Source organism: Ornithorhynchus anatinus, chromosome 11 (assembly GCF_004115215.2).
Source record: "Ornithorhynchus anatinus isolate Pmale09 chromosome 11, mOrnAna1.pri.v4, whole genome shotgun sequence".
Lineage (NCBI taxonomy): Eukaryota > Metazoa > Chordata > Mammalia > Monotremata > Ornithorhynchidae > Ornithorhynchus > Ornithorhynchus anatinus.
In genome coordinates, this window is record NC_041738.1 from 32,857,887 (window position 1) to 32,880,154 (window position 22,268).

General features: G+C 44.7%; 1 protein-coding gene across 1 annotated transcript; it reads right to left on the minus strand.

Moving 5' to 3' along the window:
* Positions 1 to 502: 502 nt before the first annotated feature.
* LOC100079348 (carboxylesterase 1D-like) lies at positions 503 to 21,244 on the minus strand. Its single transcript, XM_001510275.5, has 14 exons — positions 20,932 to 21,244; positions 16,514 to 16,718; positions 14,485 to 14,629; positions 12,769 to 12,902; positions 11,953 to 12,106; positions 11,456 to 11,560; positions 10,447 to 10,551; positions 9,138 to 9,176; positions 7,208 to 7,348; positions 5,922 to 6,002; positions 4,270 to 4,417; positions 2,250 to 2,378; positions 1,211 to 1,283; positions 503 to 1,102 (listed from the first exon to the last, which is right to left on the minus strand). Exons 1-14 carry the CDS (start codon positions 20,999 to 21,001, stop codon positions 925 to 927), a joined length of 1,707 nt encoding a protein of 568 aa, XP_001510325.2. The 5' UTR covers positions 21,002 to 21,244; the 3' UTR covers positions 503 to 924.
* Positions 21,245 to 22,268: the final 1,024 nt, after the last annotated feature.

The following is a 22,268-nucleotide window of genomic DNA, read 5'->3' on the forward strand; positions in this document are numbered from 1 at the left end:
TGTAGAAAATTGCTTTATTGGCCCTGCTTCCTCAATATTTGGATTTGCCTTGGTAAAGTAGGATATCGATTTGCATCTGAGATTATTATTACAGAAAGCTAAGTCTCTTCTTCTTCATGCTTCTTTGCTAGGATCGTAGCTGCCCATGTCAAATAGCTTATATATGTAATGAAAGCTAAGACATGCTCAAACGGAACTGAGGGAGACACGGACTCGCCAAGCAGAGGTCTCCCAGCACACCACCACTCCATTATTATGGGGGGAATCAAGATGAGAGGGCTGAAGGGTAAGTAAGGAGCTTATTTCTGCAGTACCATTTGCTTAAGATTTACATTTCCCAGGGGCCAGAAGCCATGTTTTCCAGAATCCTCTGGGAATGAGGTCCAGTGAGCAAGCCGGGAGGAGGTTTTGCATTCAGGAGGAGGAGACATATCATACCCAGCCTTGGGCCCCAGAGACCTGATGTCTACCCTCTTTGTACAAATAAGAAACTGCTCATCACTTAATGGAAGTTTGTGCTTTTATTGTGATTTTTATAATTAATCAACTATAAGCATTTAGTTCTATATCTATTGTATTGTAGTTTCTCCAAGTGCTTAGAACAGTGCACACAATAAGCTCGCAACAAATACTATTGATTGCATGATCTAACTTTCCCCCTTTTCTCTGCCTGAATAATTAACCAAGCTTCTGTTTCAGGGCTCCAAGCATTTTGAAATGTCTGAAGGTACCATGGCTGCCCTCTCTTGGCAGATCATCTCTCAATGACTAGCCAATGGGCCGGACTGTAGTTGCCATCTTGGGATTCGGAACCTTGATCTAAGACCATTTCAGAATTTGGTGTTCAAACCATACCAGGATATTAAAAACACATTTTACATTCATTTCAAACTGGGCTCCACCTGACCTCATGACTTGGTCAGCTTATAACTCAGTGTGCCTTTTCTTCACCCCCGAGTGGTCCTCCCTCATGATCTCAGTCCAGAATGCCACTTGCTTGTCCTTCAGTTTCTCTTCCACCTTCTGAGTGAGTCCAATCTGCAGGTACTCTTCTCTCTGGTCATAGGCAGGCCAGGTCACCAGCCCTTCCCCATTGGGGTTTCTGGATACAGAATTGAGAGGAGAAATCATCAATCATGGTGCTGACAGGAAGTCTCATGGAAGCTCACGTCACCATACTCTGGAGTTTCCCATCTGCCCCCAGCCTTACCCATTCCGAGCAAAGTTGGACCAATATTTCATCATTGTCCTGCTGAGTTTGCTCTCTTCCACCGAGGCACCACCTGAGGATGAGACCAGGAAATCTGACACCATTCTGGGATCGACTCTTGTCATTTGGGCAAGGGAGGGGGTGAGGGGAAATAGGAACTTAATCCTAAGGTTGCACCATTCCAATTCAGCCCTAGAATGAGATTTCTCTACCCCAAAACAAACTCTTCCCATTCAGGCCTGGCTTCTGAGTAACCAAAGTTCATCATTTTTCATTCTGAAGATATATGATGGATCCTACTCTTCATTCTAGGTACCTTCAACCGGAGGAGAAGACCTGGAAATAGGACAGACCTATAGGATAATGTGCCGGATGAGTTGTAGACTGACTCAAAAAGCAGACTTTATTTCCAGTCGCTCTACTCCTTGGTCAGGTAACCTGCCACTTCTATACTGACTCTACACTGTCCCTTGAGCCTCACCAGGTCTGATCCCAAATTGTAAAAGTGTGAATAAACCAAAATGCATTTCTGGGGGCCGAATTCAGTCATTCATTCAATCGTATTTATTGAGCACTTACTGTGTGCAGACTACTTCACTAAGCGATTGGAAAGTACAATTCAAGTTGGCGTAGGAGGCATAGAATATGGCAACAGGGAAGGTCTATAGGAACACTTTTATAGGATTCTTAGCTAGCCTTGACCTATCGTTACTAAGACAGAAAGGAGAGAGGGTGGTGAGAATTACCGACGGAGGAGGTGAACATACAGGAAAGTAAGAAAGACCTCACCGAGATTCAAGCCTATGAACGTGATTTGGCTATTTATGGATATCTCTGAAACTGGCTGATGGGTCATTTGCTTTATTTGCTGCTGACAGGGACAGAGGTGATTCTGACAAATCAGACCTCGCATTCGACTCAAAGAATTCCTTTGCTCGAGTTCCTCCACTGTGTTCAGATTGTGCTGGATTGCGTTGGGTGAGTCTGAGGGCACAAAGCGGGGCAGTTTCGCCAGGATTCCGCGGCTAGGATACCTCACCTCCTATAACCGGGCCTCCGAAGACGAAGTTCAACTCATCTGCATGGTCAGCCTGGACGTAATCTGGCTTAAATCCATAGGAACTGGGCCGATGCTGATATTCGTACATGAAGGTAGGGGCGCCAGAAGCTGCCGGTAAAGAAGACGGAGGTTAATTCAGGCTCCAAAGTGAAAGGGGAGCAGAGTTTTGGGATCTGATATACAGACCTGGGAAACGGGGCTGGTGTTCCCACTCTATTCCATGGAGGGAGGTGAGGGGGTGAGGGTCAACTCTCCTCCGTGGTCGTGCCATGGGACTGAAGCCATCAGCATTGACCCCTCGTTTCGGGGGGCAGACCCAGACCTGTGGTTAACTGGCTCATCTCTTGAAGTCATCTCGCAGTTGACTGGAGGTGGATATGTGACATCATGGGGGTTCTGTTTTTCTAGCTGTTCCCCATGAGGGTTGGTTGCAGGTCCCTGGCCCTGCCTTACAATGTGGACCTTAGTAAACCTGAGCTTCTCTTACCCTGAGTCGGGCCAGAAAGCTTGGCTGGACTCCTGTCACATCAAGCCTGCCCCGAGGGGTTAGCTAGACTCCCCTCACCCATGCAGGGATCCTTGTACCCCTAGTGTGCTCCAGCCCAGGAAAAGTCTTTCTAAGTATTACATATCCATACTTCACTCTGCTGCCCAGATCATTTTCTATAAAAACCATCAGTCCATGTTTCCCTACTTCTCAAAAACTTCCAGTGGCTGCCCATCCACCTCTGCATCAAACAGAAAGTCCTTACCAACTACTTTAAAGCACTCAATCACCATGTCCCCTGCTATCTCACCACTCTGATTTCCTACTATCACCCAGCATGTTCACTTGGCTCCTCTAACGCCAACTTACTCACTGTACCTCAATCTCATCTATATTGTTGCCAACCTCTGGCCCACATCCTGCCTCTGGTCTCCCTCCCCTTTTATATCTGAAAGACCATCACTCTCCCCACCTTCAAAGCCTTATTAAAATCACAACTCTTCCAAGAGGCCTTCCCCGACTAAGCCCTCATTTCCCCTATTCCCTCTCTTTTTTACACTGTCCTTGAACTTGGATCTTTGCTCGTCGTTCCCATCTGTAAACTGGGGATCTCATCTGTAAAATGGGGATTGAGACTATAAGTCCCATGTGGTTCAGGGACTGTCTCCAACCCAATGTGTTTGTATCTACCCCAGTGCTCAGTTCAGTGCCTGGCACATAATAAGGGCTTAGCAAATACCATTATTATTATTAATAATAATCATATTTATTGAGCACTTACTCTGCGCAAAGGACTGGACTAAGCATTTGGGAGAGTACAATATAACATCATATTCCCTGCCCACAAGGAGTTCACAGTCTAAAGAATACCTCAGTTATTCTTATTATTAATAATTCACCCCATCTTCGGCCCCACAGCATTTATGTACATATCTGCAACTTATTTATATTAATGTCTGCTTCTGCTCCAGACTGCAAACTCACTGTGGATAAGGAACAAGTCTATCAACTCTTTTATATTATTCTCTCCCAAGCACTTAGTACAGCTCTGCCCACAATAAATAATTCAATAAATGATTGATGGATTGACATTAAACACCTGCTGACTCCAGAACCAGCTTGGGGCTTCTTTTTTCCCTGCTGGGATCTTTCTACACCTTCAGCGGGACATGGGAGGAAGGGATTTTGGCTTTAGCAGCCATGCTCCCTAGAAGTCCCTTCCACTCCTCAAGTGCACTCAGAAGGAAAAGTTTGCATTTAAGGAGCAGGAATACAGTTACCTCTCCTTAAACTCCAGATATATGAGCTTGAAAACCAGACAGAGATTTGGAGGAGATCATGAGCCTGATTCATGTTTAAACCGATGTTCAGTTTTATGTTCAGTCTGAAGGTAACACCCTTATTATGGAGATCAAATAAAAGAACTCAGCTTTGCCTCTTCCTTAAGTGGAAGAGCTAGGGTTGGCCCGAGTTTGCAAACGTTCTTCTCCCAAATGTTAGCCAGGCACTCACCTCTGTGGAAACGGGCTGTTCGAACAGACGGGATTCCAAACATCAGGTCTCCCATCATGTCGAGGAACAGGAGTTTATTTCTGGCAGGGTCATCTGTGACTCCAAGATATCCCTCAACTACAGCAGGCACACGGTCCTTAGAGATGTTCTGGTTTGATCAGGGAAGAAGTCATTCCAGGAAAATGAACAATAGAGTATAGCGTGCTTCCCCCGCAGCTAAACCCTCTTTTCCCCCTTTCCCTCTGCTCCTCCCCCTCTCCCTTCCCATCCCCTCAGCACTGTACTCATCCGCTCAACTGTATATATTTCCATTACCCTATTTGTTAATGAATTGTACATTGCCTTGATTCTATTTAGTTGCCATTGTTTTTACGAGATGTTCTTCCCCTTGCCTCTATTTATTGCCATTGTTCTTGTCTGTCCGTCTCCCCCGATTAGACTGTAAGCCCGTCAAACGGCAGGGACTGTATCTGTTGCCGACCTGTTCATTCCAAGCGCTTAGTACAGTGCTCTGCACATAGTAAGCGCTCAATAAATACTATTGAATGAATGAATGAATTCCCCCCTTCCCTATTCAGGATCAATTTCAGGCGATTTCCTTAGATAAGAGTGAATTCTACCAGATATGGAGAGCACAGAGGAAATCCATTCTCTAGCAAAAAAGAATTTTTCATATTTCCCAAAAAGAAATCTCTCATGCAAGAAAAATCTCATGAAAATCTGTCCTCTCTTCATGGCTGGAAGTGGCCCCACAGATTCTAAATGTCTGCATTTCTTTCAAACCTTCTGCCATCACAGTGACCAGTTGACCTGCATTAGGAAGGACCACCACCAAGTTTGCTCCCTGGTCTCACCACCTGAGAGGTGGCTGGAAGTCGGGAACATACCGTGGAGTAGGGCAGCAGTGGCAGATGACAAAATCAGGTACCACAGCAGTTTCTGGCTATCTGCCGGCCTGCTGGGTTTATGACATCAGGTAGTTTCTCTTCTTTCTCGAGCCACTACTGCTCTGTGTTTGTGTGCACACTTGTGCTGTCTGCCTGGGTTGAGTACGTGTGCTTGTCACTCTTGATTGTCTATTTCTTGGCTCATGCTCTTCTTTCTGTTTCCTTCTGTTTTTCAGCGCTTGTCTCAGTTTCTTTTACTTGCCCTCACTCCAGATTTAATGAAGGTTGAAGTTTTAACCTCTCCCAATTTAGGACAGTGGTCTGGGTACTGGCTTGGGTCTGGAGGGGTTAAAGGCACTGTCAGCTCACAGCTAGTTTGATAACATAGTGAGAAAAAGATTAATAAGTGAAAGACCCTGGAGGCTGAAGGACATAGAGAAACAGTATGGTGTAGCGGACAGAGCAAGGGCCTGGGAGTCAGAAAGTCATGGGATCTAATCCTGGCTCCACAACTTGTCTGCTGGGTGACCTTGGGCAAGTCACTTCACTTCTCTGAGCCTCAGTTACCTCATCTGCCAAATGGGGATTGAGACTGTGAGCCCCACGTGGGTCAGGGACTTTGTCTAATAAGATTTGCTTGTAGCCACCCCGGTGCCTAGTTCAGTATCTGGCACGTAGTAAGTGCTTAACAAATACCATAATTATTATTATCCCCAGAGAGGTGTCTTAGTATGTTATGAGACTGGATCAGAACCACATCCTCACCGTGACGGGGAATGAACTCCACAGTAATGAAGCTACAGTGTCTCGGTCTAGCTTGTTCTCAGAGAGAGGATATTGCATCAACTGGAGAGAAAAATCAAATTGAAAAAAAAATTAGAAACCAAAAATAACATCCTAACACCGAGAATTAGAGTGGTATTTTTTTTTTTTACTTTCATCTTACATGAAGGAACAAGATTTTCTAATAAATTAGGTTCATCTGGACTTTAAAAAAATTTCCTGGCAGAACAATGAAAGCTGACAGATCGTGAAAATAACAGCGTTCCCAAGACTGTAATGAAATTGTTCTAAAAGCTGTTAAGATCTCGGATTCACACAGACAAAACATGAGAGTGAGGATCATCATTGGCTGGACACCATTCATTCAACTGTATTTACTGAGCGCTTACTGTGTGCAGAACATTGTACTAAGACACTTGGGAAAGTACAAAATAACCATAAATAGATATATTCCCTGCCCACATGGAGTTTACAGACTAGAGGGCTTACATGGATTTAGTCATCTAGGGAAAAGTTCCTAATTGATCAAGCAATCAATCAATGGTATTTACTGAGTACTTACCGTGTGCAGACATTTGATATTCACCCCAACCCCAAAGCACTTGAGTACATATCTTTAAATTAAGTATTATAAATTATTTATCCATGTTAATGTCTGTCTCCCCCTCTGGATTGTAAACTCATGATGGGCAGGGAATGTGTCTGATAATTCTATGGTATTGTACTCTCCCAAGCACTTAGTACAGTGCTCTGCACATAGTAAGTGCTCAATAAATACCACTGATTGATTGATTGCAGAGCACTGTACTAAATGCTTGGGAGAGTACAACGGAGTTGGTAGACATGTTCCCTGCCCACGGTGAGCTTACAGCCCAATAGAGCAGCTGCATGGCCTAGTGGATAACGCATGGACCCGGGAATCAGAGGAACTTTGTTCTAATCTGACCACCACTTGTCTGCTCTGTGACCATGGGCAAGAAACAATTTTTCTGTGCCTCAGTTACCTCATCTATAAAATGGGGTTTAAGATTGTAAGCCCTATGTGAGACAGGGACTGTGTCCAACCCGATTACCTTGTATCAACCCCAGTGCCTCGCGCAGTACAGTGCCTTGTACATAGTAAATGCTTAACAAATACCGTAATAATAATAATAGTTCCTATTATTATTATACTTGGACAAGAAGCCCACATTGCTTCAGTAGTATTTATTGAGCACTTACTGGGGGCAGAACACCGTATTAAACGTAAGAAATGAAAATTCTCTCACAGTTGGAAGTATCCAGCCAAATTCATGATTATTTATTCCGATGATATAGGGTACAGGATTGAATTTCTTTTCAGCCAGTAGCTCTTCAGGACTCTTGGGGAAAAATACTCCATCCACAACTGCAGCCACAAATAGGGTGCTCTGGAGGTAAAGAGCAGAGTCACTTTCTATTTATCCATCATGCCTCCCACTCCCACCCCTACCCCCACCCCTGCCCCATCCCCAATCCCTGAGACAGAAACTGCAAGATTTGGGGCAAAGACTGGAGAATGGCTCTAGTGTTTAACGACCTTTCTCTTCTTTCCATCCAAGGGGAAGGAGACTTTAAGGACAAGCAGCGATTTTTATTTGATATTGGCCATCCCCTCAGACACACATGGATTCAGAGTGACATATATGAAGACAAAGACACAAAGACACCGATTCAGGCATCCCGACTCTGGCATATTATTAGTATTACTATTATTACTATTATTATGGTATTTAAGTGTTAACTATGTGTCAAGCACTGTTCTAAGCACTGGGATAGACACATGAGTTATTCAGCTACTCAACTGCTGCTCACTTATTGCCAAATACTGACACAATCCTAGGATTCCCTGGAAAGAGGAAGGTGATGGAGAGTTGGAATTGAAGGTTTTTTTAGGCTGCTGAAAGGAAGCACTTCCCTGGTCTCCTGAGATCTCTCACCTCATTTTTCCCCACTCAGACAGTGTCTGCAGGGCAGCAAACAATGCTGTTCACTCAGATAACCTCTCAACATGCACAGATTCCAGGCTTTTAGGAAAACCTGTTTCTTCATTACCTGAAATTGACACCCTGCTCCACCTCCCTCTGTTACATAAGTCACCCGAGTCCCATTCCCCATAGATGCTCAATTACGTCTCTTGATGATGATGGTCATCCAACAGTGTTTACTGAGCACTTATTGTGTACAGAGCACTGTACCAAGCACTGGGGAGAGTAGAATACAACTGAGTTGTTAGACACGTACCCTGCCCACAGTGAGCTTGCAGTCTAAAGGATGATGATAATGAAGAGTAGGTGGAATTGTTCAGACAGGCACAGTGATTTGCTAGTGAAGTGTTACTGACTGGATGTTTGTGGGCCTGGAACCTGTCTGTTATATTGTTGTGTTGTACTCTCCCAATCGCTTAGTTCAGTGCCCTGCAAACAGTAAGCACTCAGTCAGTAGGACAGAGTGATTGACTGGTTTTCTAAACAGTCTTCTCTGCCTGAAATCATGGGGAGAGTCTGGTCAGTGGCCTGGCAAACTAAGGGGCCGCTAATTTGCCATGGCTGTTATCTGGTGGGAAAAAAATGTTTGCTCTGCACTGAACCTGAGAGGAATAGATCTGGAACCTCAACAAACAGAGAGTAGGGTTCTGCACAGAGTTGATCAATCATTAAGTCAAACAAAAGTAGTCAGTGGCCTTCTATTTCGTTTACTCTGAGCAACATACATTGGTTATGGAGTAATAGTAGCATGAGGCAGGCAGTCAAAGTTGGGGGGGGGGGGGTGTTAACTAGTTGATTATAGGTTCTTGGGCAGTGCCTGGTTCATTTCCTGAGGAGAAGGCATATTGTCCTTCCGACCAGGTGGTCTGTTAATTCACTCCACATGCCATAGGTTGGTGTGAATCAGCCATGCCAGGATCAGCAAGGAGGCATTGGAGAGCCTCCCCCTGCTAAGGGGTCTGAAGGGGCTGAGTTTTATGGAGCCAATAGCCTCTGGGAGTGAAGGGCGCTGGTGTGCAGGGACAGAGAACGAAACAGAAGAGGTGGGCACGTACCTTTCCCGCCTTTACTGAACTTTAGAACAGTGCTCTGCACACAGTACTCAATAAATACAATTGAACGAATGAATGAGTTAACTGCAACTGGAAGCAGCTGGAGCTCAAACCTGTAATTGAGAAGCCTGCAAACTTACCTTCGTGGGGTCTCCCTGTAAGTCTATTTTGAATAAATCCTGCCATACAAAACAAAACCAAGAGTGGATGAGAGAAGTTCCTGGCCACAGGCATGATTTTCTTCCCCTACCTGCCAGATTTGGTTCAATCGCAGGGGTCAGTGGCTCTCCTCCCCCAGTTTTCTCCCCCTCCACTTTTGTGTTTTTCTCGATGGTATTTGTTAAGTGCTTACTATGTGTCAAGCACTGTACTAAGCAGTGGGGTAGATACAAGATGATCAGATTGGATGCCATCCCTGTCCCATATAGAGCTCACAATCTAAGTAGGAGGGAGAACAGATACGAAGTCCCCCTTTTACAGATGAGGAAACAGAGAAAAGTTAAATGACTTGTCCCAGGTCACACGTGGCAGGAAAGTGGCCGAGTCGGGATTAGAACCCAGGTCCTCAGTCTCCAGGACTGTGGTCTTTCTGCTAGGCCTTGCTACCTTCCCCCCATCTGCACCAAAACCGGTTAGAACAGGAGTGGAAGGCTGTCACAGCAAGGTGGGGATCACTCCTATTCCAGATCAAATCACCTAGAGTCATCGGAGACTGACTCTTTTCCACCTTCTTAGGGGCTTCAGCCGGAAGTGGGAGGAGGGGCCCCCACAGCCAAAATTCTTTGAAATGAACCTGATTTTGAACTACGTCCCCTAGGATGGAAGCACTGGAGGCAAGATCCACATTTGGAGGTAACAGAGCACTTTGATTTGACTCACCCCACACTCCTGGCTGAGGGCAGCCCTGAATCCCTGTCACAGATAACTTGCAAATGGGTCTAGAATGTACCCATAAGTGGACACCCCATTTTACGGCTGAAAGAGCCAGCTGGGGTTTAGGTAACCCAACTCTCCCTAAAGGATTACCCAAAGCTGTGGGTTTTTTTCCAGTTTTCACTACAAGTGACTTGGGGTCTTCTCCATGACCTAGGAAGGTCAATCTCGCCCCAGCTTTCTGAAATCTTCCCATTTAGTTCTTCATGTGTTAAAGTACTATTACATCTTCTCTAGGAAGAAAACAAAGTCCCTTTTATTTGGATGGTTGGGGGGTGTGTGTCTCTAAAGTAACCAGAGTGAACTGGGGGTCAGGGGAGGGGCTTGCTGTGAACACACTCTTATTAAAAAGCAATGTCATGTCCAGCCACCTGTGCTATAGAAGCCACTCCTTGCCCAGGAAATGTTTATCATTCCACAGAGCTCCCTAGTCTGAAGCTGGGTCAGATAAAAGTCTCAAGTGATCCCACCTAATGAAAATCCATCAAAATAGTGGTTGGGAACTGTTTTGCCTACCATCTTCCTCGTGGTTTCCAGGATCTCCTCCTCCGTCCGCTGCCGCAGACAGTGAACCATGGATGCCGATGTGGTGGTTTTACATCCAGTGAGGGTGGCCATTTTCTGCAATTAACGACCATCGATTGTAACCTGCCACATTTGATTCATTCTTCAGGTTGGCCTCTGTAGACTCTATAGCCAAACACATATTTTTTGGTGCCCCAAAATAGACTTTCAGAAGCCTTCAAGTCTGTACCCTGAAGCATAAGGGTGCACTTGCTCTTCAAAATTAATAATACCCCAATAGCATCCTAAATATAGGTCTCCAGGCCTGAAGAGGTTAAGGGCTATTTTCTAAAGTTAACATTCTCCATGTACTGGACAGGTATGCCCAATTGTATTTATATAGGGAGCCCAGTTCTGTTAAGGGACCAGAATTTCCATGTTAAGGAAAATTCATATTCACCATAATTGATGCTTTGCACGATCACACATACATTTCTTCCAACCATGCACTGCACTTTTTTGAGACAGGCTAGCATTGTCAGGAGAATGTTCCCTAATTCTGCTGTCATTTTCTAGCCAAAATGTAAACTAGAAACACATGCTTTGGCAGAACTGAGTGTACATAGTCTCCTTCTTAATGGTATTTATTAAGTGATTACTATGAAGGACTCTGCTAAACTCTGGGGAAGAAACAAGATGATCAGATTAGTCTCAATTCCTGTCCCACAAAGAGAATCACAATTTAGGAGAGCTGGTATCTTTTTCCCATTTTAAAGACATAAAAACTGAAGCTCAGGGAGGTAAAGTGACTTGCCCAAGGTCACACGCAGCAGGCCAAAGGCAGAGCTGGGACTACAGCCCAGAACTCCTAATTCCCAGTCTTAGGCATCTGCCTCTACGTCTTACTAGGTTCGGGAGTAGAACTAAACAGGTCTGTTATGGTTAATAATCCGGAGGATGGATCCTAGAAGATAGAAAAAGCAAAAAGGATTCTCAAGTGATTCAAACTCAGGGAACCTACTTTTGCTACTGGTTTAATGTTAGAGTTGAACATAACATGGGTGAGGACGGAGCCACTCTCGGAAATAGCCCGGTGGAAGAGGTTCTTGGCCAGAGGAGAAACGACCTGGGGAATTATGGAAAGAAAGAGACGTGTGAGTCTAGGACAAAGACTGCAGTTTGGTCACCGCAGTTTATATCCACTCAGAGTAGCCTTGGACATAATCATTAACAATTTCCAACTCTCACTAGACCCTTATCAGACTGTCCTCCCTCACAGAGAGTTAGTGGCAGCAAAATGAATTACCTCAGGCATTCACATTTTTACTTGCCCTGGATGAGTTGTAGATTGGCTATTTCCAAAATGCCGTGGTGCTATTTGGTTGACGTCCAAAACAGACAAAAGCTGTTCTTTTCCACCTTCGAGTCCTGTCTGCATGACTGAGACCTGGCTAATTTCTGTGAAAATGCTCAGAGGTGAGCAGACATTTTCTAAATTGTTGGGCACTGAAAACTTACAAGAGCAGAAACGCTGACAGCTCCGGCAGACTCCCCAAAGATGGTCACCAACCCTGGGTCTCCTCCAAAATTGGCGATGTTCTCCTGGACCCACTGCAAGGCTGCCACTTGGTCCAAGTAGCCCCAGTTCCCTTGAGCATGTTCGTCTCCAGTGCTGAAAGTCAGGGCAGAAGGAAGGATGCAGACAGCGGCCTGGTACTTCAGGGCAAATGGTATTAATCAATCCATGGTATTTATTGAGCACTTACTATGTGCAGAGTAAATATTTGGGAGACTACGATGAAACAGAATTAGTGGATGTGATCCCCGCCCTTAACGAGCAGACAGTCTAGAGACGTGGGAACACTGAAACCAAGGGATGGGACCAACCTGCACCTGAGCAGGAATATTGGCGGTGTCGAAAAACAAATGTTGGTGTTGAAAAACAAATGTGGAACAGCTTAACCAGACACAAATAAATCACACTCACCACTTTCTTGTCCACATTGCTGTCTCTTGGCTTCACCCCTCCCAACTAGGCAAATCTTATGTCCCAAATGCAGGGGAATGCATGCTTGACTGTCTCTTTTGTCCATCAACTTCTACGGACTCCCTTACCTCACATGGAGACATTCAGCATTCTCCATTCTGGAAAGCGACCCTTGTAGGTAGTCAGAGAGTTTAGTTTTAAAGACGATTTCAAGTTTTCTACTATTAAGAAAGAGCTTAATATATATATATATATATATATAGCTCCTAGTGTGGAGCCCTACCTCAACCCTCTAAGGATGCTCAAAAAGCATGAACTCACTTGGCTTAAATGATCAAAGGGTTTACCTGAAGAATCCAAAGATGCCCAGCCGGTACTGAATGGTCACCACCACCACGTTCTCAAAGGCTGCTAACGCTGAGCCATCATAGGTTGAAGCTCCACCCACCACTAAACCCCCTCCATGGATCCACACCATCACCTGCACAGAGAAGAAACAGTCTTCTTGGTCACCGCCTCTGGGAAAATGTGAAAATGTGACCTCTCAAATGGTGCCGAATTCCAATAGCTTTGCCAGCTTAGTTCATAGAGCTCAGGCCTGGGAGTCAGGGGGGCTGGGTTCTAATCTCGGTTCCACCATTTGTCTGCTGAGTGACCTCGGGCAGGTCGCCTCACTTCTCTGGGCCTCAGTTACCTCATCTGTAAAATGGGGATTAAGACTGTGAGGGCCCCATGCAGACTCTGTCCAACCCGATTTGCTTGTATCCATCTCAAGGCTTAGTACAGTGCCGGGGATATGGTAAGCGTTTAACAAATACCACGTTTATAATTATTAGAGTGTTAAGTGTGACTCATGCAGTCGTAGTTGTAGTGTAAAGGGTTGGGCTTAAGCATACTCTGAAGAGTTCCAGTTTGTCTCTCAGGTTGTGCGTACAAGGAAGAGAGAAAGCTCCTATTTCATCATGGATTGGGGTTAAATGTGAAACACTGGAACTGAGAAACTGAGACTCAAGTGACTTAAGCTCTCCATGTCCCTCGGCCCACCTTCCTCCTCCCCCACTGACACAAACCTCACCCCCCCAGGAGAGCAACTAGGGCAGAAACTGCCTCACCCCAGTCTGAACGTTGAGAAGGATAATAATTATGGTATTTGTTAAGCACTTATTATGTGCCAAGCACTATTCTAAGCACTGAGCACTGTTCTAAGCGCTGGTGTCTCCTCAAGGATGTTTGCCTGGAGTGGTGGACTCCTAAAGATCAACCCCTCCCAGGACTGTTTCACTGATATAGTTTCCTGTTCATATTTTTGATGGTTGAATTTTAACCGGTTTTTTTTTTTGTGGTTAGATTACATTCTTATTGTTCTAGGTGTTGGCCCTCTCTTCACTTGGATTGCTGGCCTGCCGTAGTTCAAGTACCTGGGTAAGTCATATTTCTGTGTATTTACTCCAGGGCTTCGTATGGTGATTGGCCCATAGTAAGCACTTAAAGCAATAGTAATGAGCACAGAGCAGCATGGCTTAGTGGAAAGAGCACAAGCTTGGGAGTGAGAGGTCATGGGTTCTAATCCCGGCTCTGCCGCTTGTCAGCTGTGTGACCTTGGGCAAGTCACTTAACTTCTCTGTGCCTCAGTGACCTCATCTGTAAAATGGGGATGAAGGCTGTGAGCCCTATGTGGGACAACCTGATTACCTTGTATCTAACCCAGTGCTTAGAACAGTGCTTGGCACATAGTAAGCGCTTAACAAATACCAACATTATTATTATTAGAGCAATCTTTTCAATTTATAAGAAAATAGTGACTTTCTAATTTCTCCAAAAAGTAATTATTCTCAGTATCAATGTCTCCATTTTTTAACTGGAAAAACGCAGGCCCAAGAATTGGGGGCTTCCCTAATATCAGGGCACCCAGCATCAAGACAGAGAGAGGAGTCACACTCCTGTTTTTCAGGATTGGCAACAGATTTATAGCCCTTTGTTCCCCTGCTCAAGGTATAACAATTAAATTACAGGACAATTAGTTGATAGAGGAATGACAGGGAGATAGCAAACTTTTGTCTTACCGGGAACTTGGTGCTCTTCGTCAGGTCAGATGGAGTGTAAATATTGAGGTACAAGCAGTCTTCTGAAAATGTGAGGGAGATATCTTGTTTTTCAGCTACGAAATGATCTGAGGGCAGTTGGTGTTCAATTTGCTCCTGAATGCACCTGAATTGATGAAAAAGAGACAAGAATCACTATTGACTGTCCAGAGATTGGGGATATCCATCCTGGATTCTTACATTCATCATGATGAAGTTGCTTTTTGATATGCATGGTTAGGTTTTTCATCTCAGGATGACATTTCCCTCTCCAATTTTATAGAAGGGTCAAATCCCCCTGAGTTTAGAAACAAGGGTGTTAGAAGTTGGGATACACCTCTCACACTGGCCTTTTCAGTCACATCTCCCACCACCACCACCATCACCACCTCCCTTTCTTCAGTCTGCCAGTAATTTTTACTGAGAATCAACTGTGGGGAGAGACAGAGGAAGGGCAAGATGGGGTCTCTGAACAAAAGGTGTTTTCTCCTAAAGGGGGAAATGAGACAATAATATACAAACACAAACAAAGGTGTGACTAGACTGTGAGCTCCATGTGGGCGAGGAACACATCTACCCATTCTGTCATCCTGTACTCTCCCAAGCAGTTAGTACTGTGGTCTGCACACAGTAAGAGCTTAATAAATACCACTGATTATTTGATTGGTACAAACGACAGGAATAAGAGCTAATGAAAAGAAAGAGGACATATATGTTAGGAAGAGATCGGTAGTGGTGCAGAAGGGATGTGCTGAAGGGTTTCTGGAGAGTTTGGCTAAGGACCCTAACGCGCACAACTGAACCGACCTGACCCATGGCTATCCAGAGAAATGTTGGGAGTCCGGCCAGGCCACGACTGTCAGGATGGAGGGGAGGGTCCAGTCAGGAGATGTTCCACTGAGGAACTGGGTATCTGCCGATGCCACTACTGCCATATTCCCAGGAAAACTGCAGCCACGACTGTTTGGCCCTTCCCGAGGCCTTCCTGGTCTTTTCCAGCTTAGTCTCCCTTTTTTCTCACCTACGTGACTGCCCCATCCGGCCTTTCCTCTATATCCCAAGGAGAGAGCTCCAGGGCGGATAGGGCAGCTACCTAAGAACTAGGAGAAGGAACCAGGCAGGGGAGGGTGCCTGCTACCTGACCCACTTTAGAGATGTGGGGTTTCCCATGGGTACCCGCAGCCAATTTATAAGGTGAGCCATTTGAGGAGACTTTGGGGTTAGGTATGGGTAGAGAGTCTTCAGGTCAGGACTGAGTTCAAAGTAGAATTCCCACATAAGGGTATTAAGGGCTGGCAGCCAGAGGGATGGCAAAACTGGTTTGTAGAGTCTAGGAAGGGTTCGGCGCTCTGCACTCTGGTGGCTCGGAGCCTGGAGGATGGGAGGGAGGGCCTTGGAAACGCAAGATGAAGATTTTTAAGGATGACGCATTTGGGAACCATGAGGATAAAGGGCCAAAAATGCACAAAACCTGATCAGAATGACTGGTGACTTGCCGAGGCATTTGCATGAGCCACAAACAGCCAGGAGAGGCCAAGGGCATTTGTCTTTGGCCAAACAGTAGACTCCCAGGGATTTATCTGATTTATAACTGCAATCTAATGTCTCTACCCTGGAGATGCCAAGTTCATTTTCTGAGGTTCAGGGCTCATTGCATCATTATCGCTTATTCCGTTTGGCTTGGTGGGTTCAGAAAGCAAGTTGCTTCATGGCCTGGAAACAAACTTTACAGATTTTTAAGGCTTAGAATGGATTCCCAATCAATAGTGGTAGTGATATTAGTATATACTGGGCATCCTACGATGCAGTGCATGGTACTAGGTGGTTAGGAAGATCAGAATGACAAAGTGGCAGTTTTCCTCCTTAAAAAGCTGCTTACAAACAAGGCAGACGATAGAAAAATATTTACAATTTTTCTTTCCTCTCCTTTCCTCCCTTCATCCCTTCCTCTTTCTCCTCCAGTACCTATCACTCCATTCCCTGAGGAAACAAGGCAGTCAATAAGTCTTACATAGGTGAGTGAGAAAAGGCTTCCTTCACGTAGTTCCAGGGCACAGCTGGTTGTGGGGGAGCGAATCTCAGCTCCCCTAGGGGGGGCTTGGCAAAGGGGATTCCCAGGAAGACTCCGATTGGTTTGTCAATCCCTTGGATGTAGACTCGCTTTCCTTGGACTTTCCCATATTTGGTGTCCACCACGGGTTGCTCCGCATCATGTTCTGCAAGAAATTTAGAGAAAACAAGTGATTTCCTATTAGTTCAAGTTTTTCTGGAGTGCAAAATCTTTCTATTTATTCTTCTGAGCCTCTTTGCTTGTGCTTTTGATATGTTTCTGTAATTTGAATTTTAGAACCCTAGATTGATTTCCCATTAGTAAGGGTGTAAGACAAAGATGTATCTTATCACCTTATCTGTTCATCCTTTATACTGAATGCATAGTGAGTGAAGCCAGATTGGATGAAGATGAACGGGTAGTAAAGACTGGAGTAAAGAATATAAACAAGCTTATTATGCTGATGATACTAGCCTACTAGCAGAAAGAGAAGAAGATTTCAAGGCCTTATTAAGAGAAGCAGCATGGCTCAGTGGAAAGAACCCGGGCTTGGGAGTCAGAGGTCATGGGTTCAAATCCTGGCTCTGCCACTTGTAGCTGTGTGACTGTGGGCAAGTCACTTAACTTCTCTGTGCCTCAGTTACCTCATCTGTAAAATGGGGATTAACTGTGAGCCTCACGTGGGACAACCTGGTTACTCTGCATCTACCCCAGCGCTTAGAACAGTGCTCTGCACATAGTAAGCGCTTAACAAATACCAACATTATTATTATTATTATTATTAAAATTTAAGTAACAAAAGAAAAAGATGGGCCTACATTTGAATGTCAAGAAAACAAAGATCATGACAACTGGAAGTTTTAATGCATTTGTAATGGATGGAGAGAAGATAGAAATAGTTGACAGTTTTTCTCTCCTGGAATCGATAAACAATAATAAAGGAATTAGTAGTCAAGAAGTATGCCGAAGATTAATGTTAGGAAGACTTGCTATGAAGAGCCTGGAAAAAGTCATGAAATATGCTGATGTAACAATTGCCACAAAAATACAAATAGTCAATTCTATGGCCTTTCCAGTGACAGCGTATGGATCCGAAAGCTAGACAGTGAAAAAACAAGGTAGAAAGAACATCAGTTCTTTTGAAGTGTGGTGTTGGAGAAGGCTTTTGCGAATACCATGGACTGCCCAAAAGACAAACGAATGGATTTTGGAGCAAATTTAGCCAAAGTGGTCTTTGGAAGGGCAAATGAGTTGACTTAGATTAGCATATTTTGGACACTTAATCAGGAGGACTAATTCTCTGGAGAAGATTCTAATGCTAGGAAAAGTCCAGGGAAAACATGGAAGAGGTAGACCAGCAGCTAGAGGGATAGAGACCATAGCAACAGTAACGGAAGAACCGTTAGAAAGGTTATGGATTATGGCAGAAGACCATTGTGAATACTCTGTGCATCCCAGTGCAAGGGCGACACAGAAGAGAGTGGGAGAAGAGGAAATGAGGACGTAGTTGAGGAAAGCCTCTTGGAGGAGATGTGCTTTTATTAAGGCTCTGAAGTAGGGGAGAGTGATCGCTTGTCAGATATGAAGAAGGTGGGAGTTCCAGGGCTCCAGAAGGATGTTAGTGAGGGGTTGGCGGTCAGATAGATAAGATCGAGGTACAGTAAATAGGTTGGCATTAGAGGAGTGAAGTTGAACTAGGAAATCAGAAAGATAAGGTACGAAGAGGCAAAGCGATTGAAGACTTTAAAGTTAATGGTAACGAATTTCTGTTTGTTGTAGAGGTGGATGGGCAACCACTGCAAGATCTTGAGAACAGGGAGAGTAATAATTGAGAGTTGGCTGAATTCCAGCCACACCCTAGATTCAGTCCTCTGAGATAGGAAGGGTGGCAGGTGTCTTGCCCATATTACAGAGGGGCAAAATCATGGCAAAGGGAAGATTCACAGTTGTTCCCTTATAAAGCCATGGCTCACCTGCAATCAGTTAATCAACCAATCAATGGTATTTATTGAGCGCTTACTGTGTGGAGAGCACTATCCTAAGCGCTTGAGAAAGTACAATATAATAGAGTTGGTAGATGTGATCCCTGGCCACAAAGAGTATCTACACCTGGAACACTGCACTTCTGGGCAGTTGGAACACATCTGGAGAAGTGCAACCAATGCAGTCAGAAGGATGGAAGAGCTTCCTTAGGAGGACAATGAAGGAGTTAGGATTCTTCAATCTGGAAAGACTTGGGCTGAGAGGGACAAGATTCAAGTTTACAAAATTGTGAAGGGGGTACACAAACACATAATTGCTGTTTACCAAATACCACAACACTATTGGAGCTTGAAGGGGTAATTCAAACATACAAAATGAAACACTTTTCACGGCGGGATGGATTAGCACACGTAATTTATTACAAGAACTTGTGCAGTCCACTGTGGGTTATTAGAGGGGAAGTTATGATGTTTGTAGATATACAGACAAAGGTGCAGGAGGACGAGTAATTGTATAGTTCCTCCAAACATCCAATTTCACTGCCAGAGACTCAATACTAGATTTGATGGGCCATTGGTCTGATGCAGGAATGGCACTTCTTACCGTCTCAAGTTCTTAGATCAGAAAGAGAGTCTGGGATTGAAATAAGTTTGGAGCTGGGACCCATCCATCCTCTAGACTGTCAGCTCGCTGTGGGCAGGGAACGTGCCCACCAACTCTGTTTTGTTGAACTCTCCCAAGTGTTTAGTACAGTGCTCTGCAGGTAGTAAGCACTCGATAAATACTACTGATTGACTGATCCATCACTTTAGAGATCGCATAATCATCACAGAAGCATATGGGAAGCAGCATTGCATAGAGGCTGGAGCATGAGCCTGGGAGTCAGAAGGACATGGGTTCTAATCCTGATCTGCCACTTGTCTGCTGTGTGGTCTTGGGCAAGTCATTTCCCTTCCTCTGTGCCTCAGTTACCTCACCTGTAAAATGGACATTGAGACGGTGTGGGACAGGGACAATGTCCAACCCGATTTGCTTGAATCCACTCCAGCACTTAGGATGGTGCCTGGCACATAGTAAGTGCTTAACGAATACCACAATTCTTATTATTTTCTGTTTTCCCATTTCCTGAGTGCCACTCAGAGATCCCAAGAGGATACTGCATTATTAAAGTGACTCAATATGCCAATAATTAAGTCTTCTTTCACATCTTCACCTTTTCCCTAACTTCCCTTAAGTATTCTCACAGCTGCTGTCCTTGAAATTCAAGGCAGGTAGAGTTTTTCAGACTATGCCTTAAGTGGCTGGGACTGGAAAACCCAGGGGAGGTGGACATTTTTGCTTAAGGGAAGTCCAGTTGGGTGGCTCTGGTCCATGTAAATACCTAGATCCTGGGCCCGTTCCCACTCCTGATTCTACCCCAGTCACTAGCTAAGGCCTTTGGCAAGTGGAAGAGGGTGTCAAAAGCAGAAGAACCACCTCTTCTTGGATTGCAATTTTGCCAGCCTTGTCCCCATAGCCACCCGATTATCCTGCCTGAGCTCCAGCCACTCTCTTACCACAAACCCTCAAGTCCAAGGCTCCCCCTGCCACACCAGCCATTCAGCTTTTCATTCTTTTTTTTAGGGTATTTGTTAAGTGCTTACTCTATGCCAACCACTGTTCTAAGCATGGGGGTAGAAACAAGATAATCAGGTTGGACACAGTCCCTGTCGCACATGAGGATCCCAGTCTTTATCCCCATTTTACAGATGTGGTAACTCAGGCCCAGAGAAATTAAGTGACTTGCCCAAAGTCACAAGGAGGACAAGAAGCAGATCTGGGACTAAAACCCAGGTCCTTCTGCCTCCCAAACCCATGCCCTATCCATTAGGCTATGCTGCCTCTCTATTACCACCCACATATTATTCCTATTATACTATTACAATCTACACTCTTCATATTACAACCTAGAGGCAGCCAAATTGTAGGTGCAGGAGTTCTTTGTTGCTCCATTGATTTTAAGGAGGACCTGACTCATTTCAAAAGTGCTTTCCTAGGTTAGTTCTGAGCCTCAGCTTAGACCTAATTAAGCAGGAAATCAGTAGGCAGGTAACAGAGAGCTAAAGATTTTCCCAAACTGTCAGACTCCACAGATCTTTAAAATGTTAATAAATACACCCACTTCCTCTCTGTTGAAGCCATATCAATCACGACGATGATAACAACAGTGGTATTTCTTAAGCACTTAACTATTTGCCAAGCCCCATTCTAAGTTCCAGGGGAGATATAATATAAGCAGACTGGAGAAAATACACATGAAAATACAAAGAAGTTGATTTCAGGGCCTCATCAGTTTCCGGGCCATAATTTGTTCTATGACCCCAGTCTGGTCGTCAGGAAAAAGTATCTTATCTTACCCTGCGCAGTGAAAGCTGTGAGGGAAGCAGACAGCAGCAGAGAAAACAGCAACCGCCTGGCAGGAGTCATCACGGTCCCAGCTATGAAATGAGAGACTGATTTCCCCTGAAGAGGGTGGCGGGCAAGGTCTCTTGTTCAAGTGCTGCCCAAGTGGAGCATGAACTGAAAAAGCACGAGTTCAGGCAGGTACAAACAAGGAAACGGTTGATTTTATTCCCCAGATGGGTTGGAGCAGCAGTAGCGAGGGCAGCGAAGTTACACCCACAAATATCTCACCTTCCCCAGTTGAGTGGCTAAGTCCAAAATGCTCAGATTGCAAATTCAACTGTTAGATTACACAGTGAGTCTTATGTAACTTTTTTTCATTTTGCTTAGACTTTAACCCTCTATGCGATCTGATAATTTCTTTTCCACTAGAGGTGGGCACTATGCTCAGATCTACTCTTCAAAGCCCTGAGGTAAAGTTTTACTGATAGAGCCTGACCCACAGTAAACCTTTAACAAATATACTACTACTATTATTATTGCTCTTCTACTAATGCTAATGCAGATGTGGCCATGCCCCCCAGAATGATTTTATTTGTTAAGCCCTTACTATGTGTCAAGCACTGTTCCGAGTGGTGGGGTAGATTCAACCTAATCAGTTTGGACACAATCCCTGTCCCACATGGGGCTCACAGTCTTAATCCCCATTTTAGAGATAAGATAACTCAGGCACAGAGAAGTGAAGTGATTTGCCCAAGGTCACACACCTGGGAAATGGCAGAGCCAAGATTAGAACCCAGGTGTTCCTGACTACCAGGCCTGTGGTCTATCCACTAGACCACGCTGCTTCCATCCAGATACTTGAATCTAATTGTAGACCTGCCACTAACTAGGTAGGTGAATTCTTAAACTCTGTTGGCTTCAGTTTCCTCAACTGTAGAAGGGGTGAAAGATGCCCGGACTCCACACAGCCATATCACAAATATATTAGGAAAGTTAATGAAAAAATATCTGCAAGAGGCTTGATGGATTTTTTTTTGGTACGGTGATGATGATGATGGTATTTGCTAAGCAGTTACTATGTTTCAGGCACTGTTTTAAGAGCTGGAGTAGATACAAGCTTGTCAGGTTGAAGACAGTCCCTGTCCCACATGGGGCTCACAGTCTTAATCCCCATTTTACAGATGAGGTAACCAAGGCACAGAGAAATGAAGGAAAAGGAAAACCTCTGTCAAAACTCTACATATCACATATGCTTAAGAGAAGCAGCATGGCCTACTGGAAAAAGCACGGTCTAGGAGATGAAGGATCTGGGTTCTAACTGTGGCTCAGAGTTGCCTGCTGCATGAAC

Bases quoted from the DNA above. Each gene is read 5' to 3' on its own strand.
- LOC100079348 (XM_001510275.5), bottom strand. From the start codon at position 21,001: ATGACTCCTGCCAGGCGGTTGCTGTTTTCTCTGCTGCTGTCTGCTTCC. The intron at 16,719-20,931 runs GTAAGATAAGAT...AATTTCTTGCAG, and splicing joins CACAGCTTTCACTGCGCAGG to AACATGATGCGGAGCAACCC. The intron at 6,003-7,207 runs GTGAGAGAATTT...TTTTCTCTCCAG, and splicing joins TTGGCTGGATACTTCCAACT to TTGATGCAATATCCTCTCTC.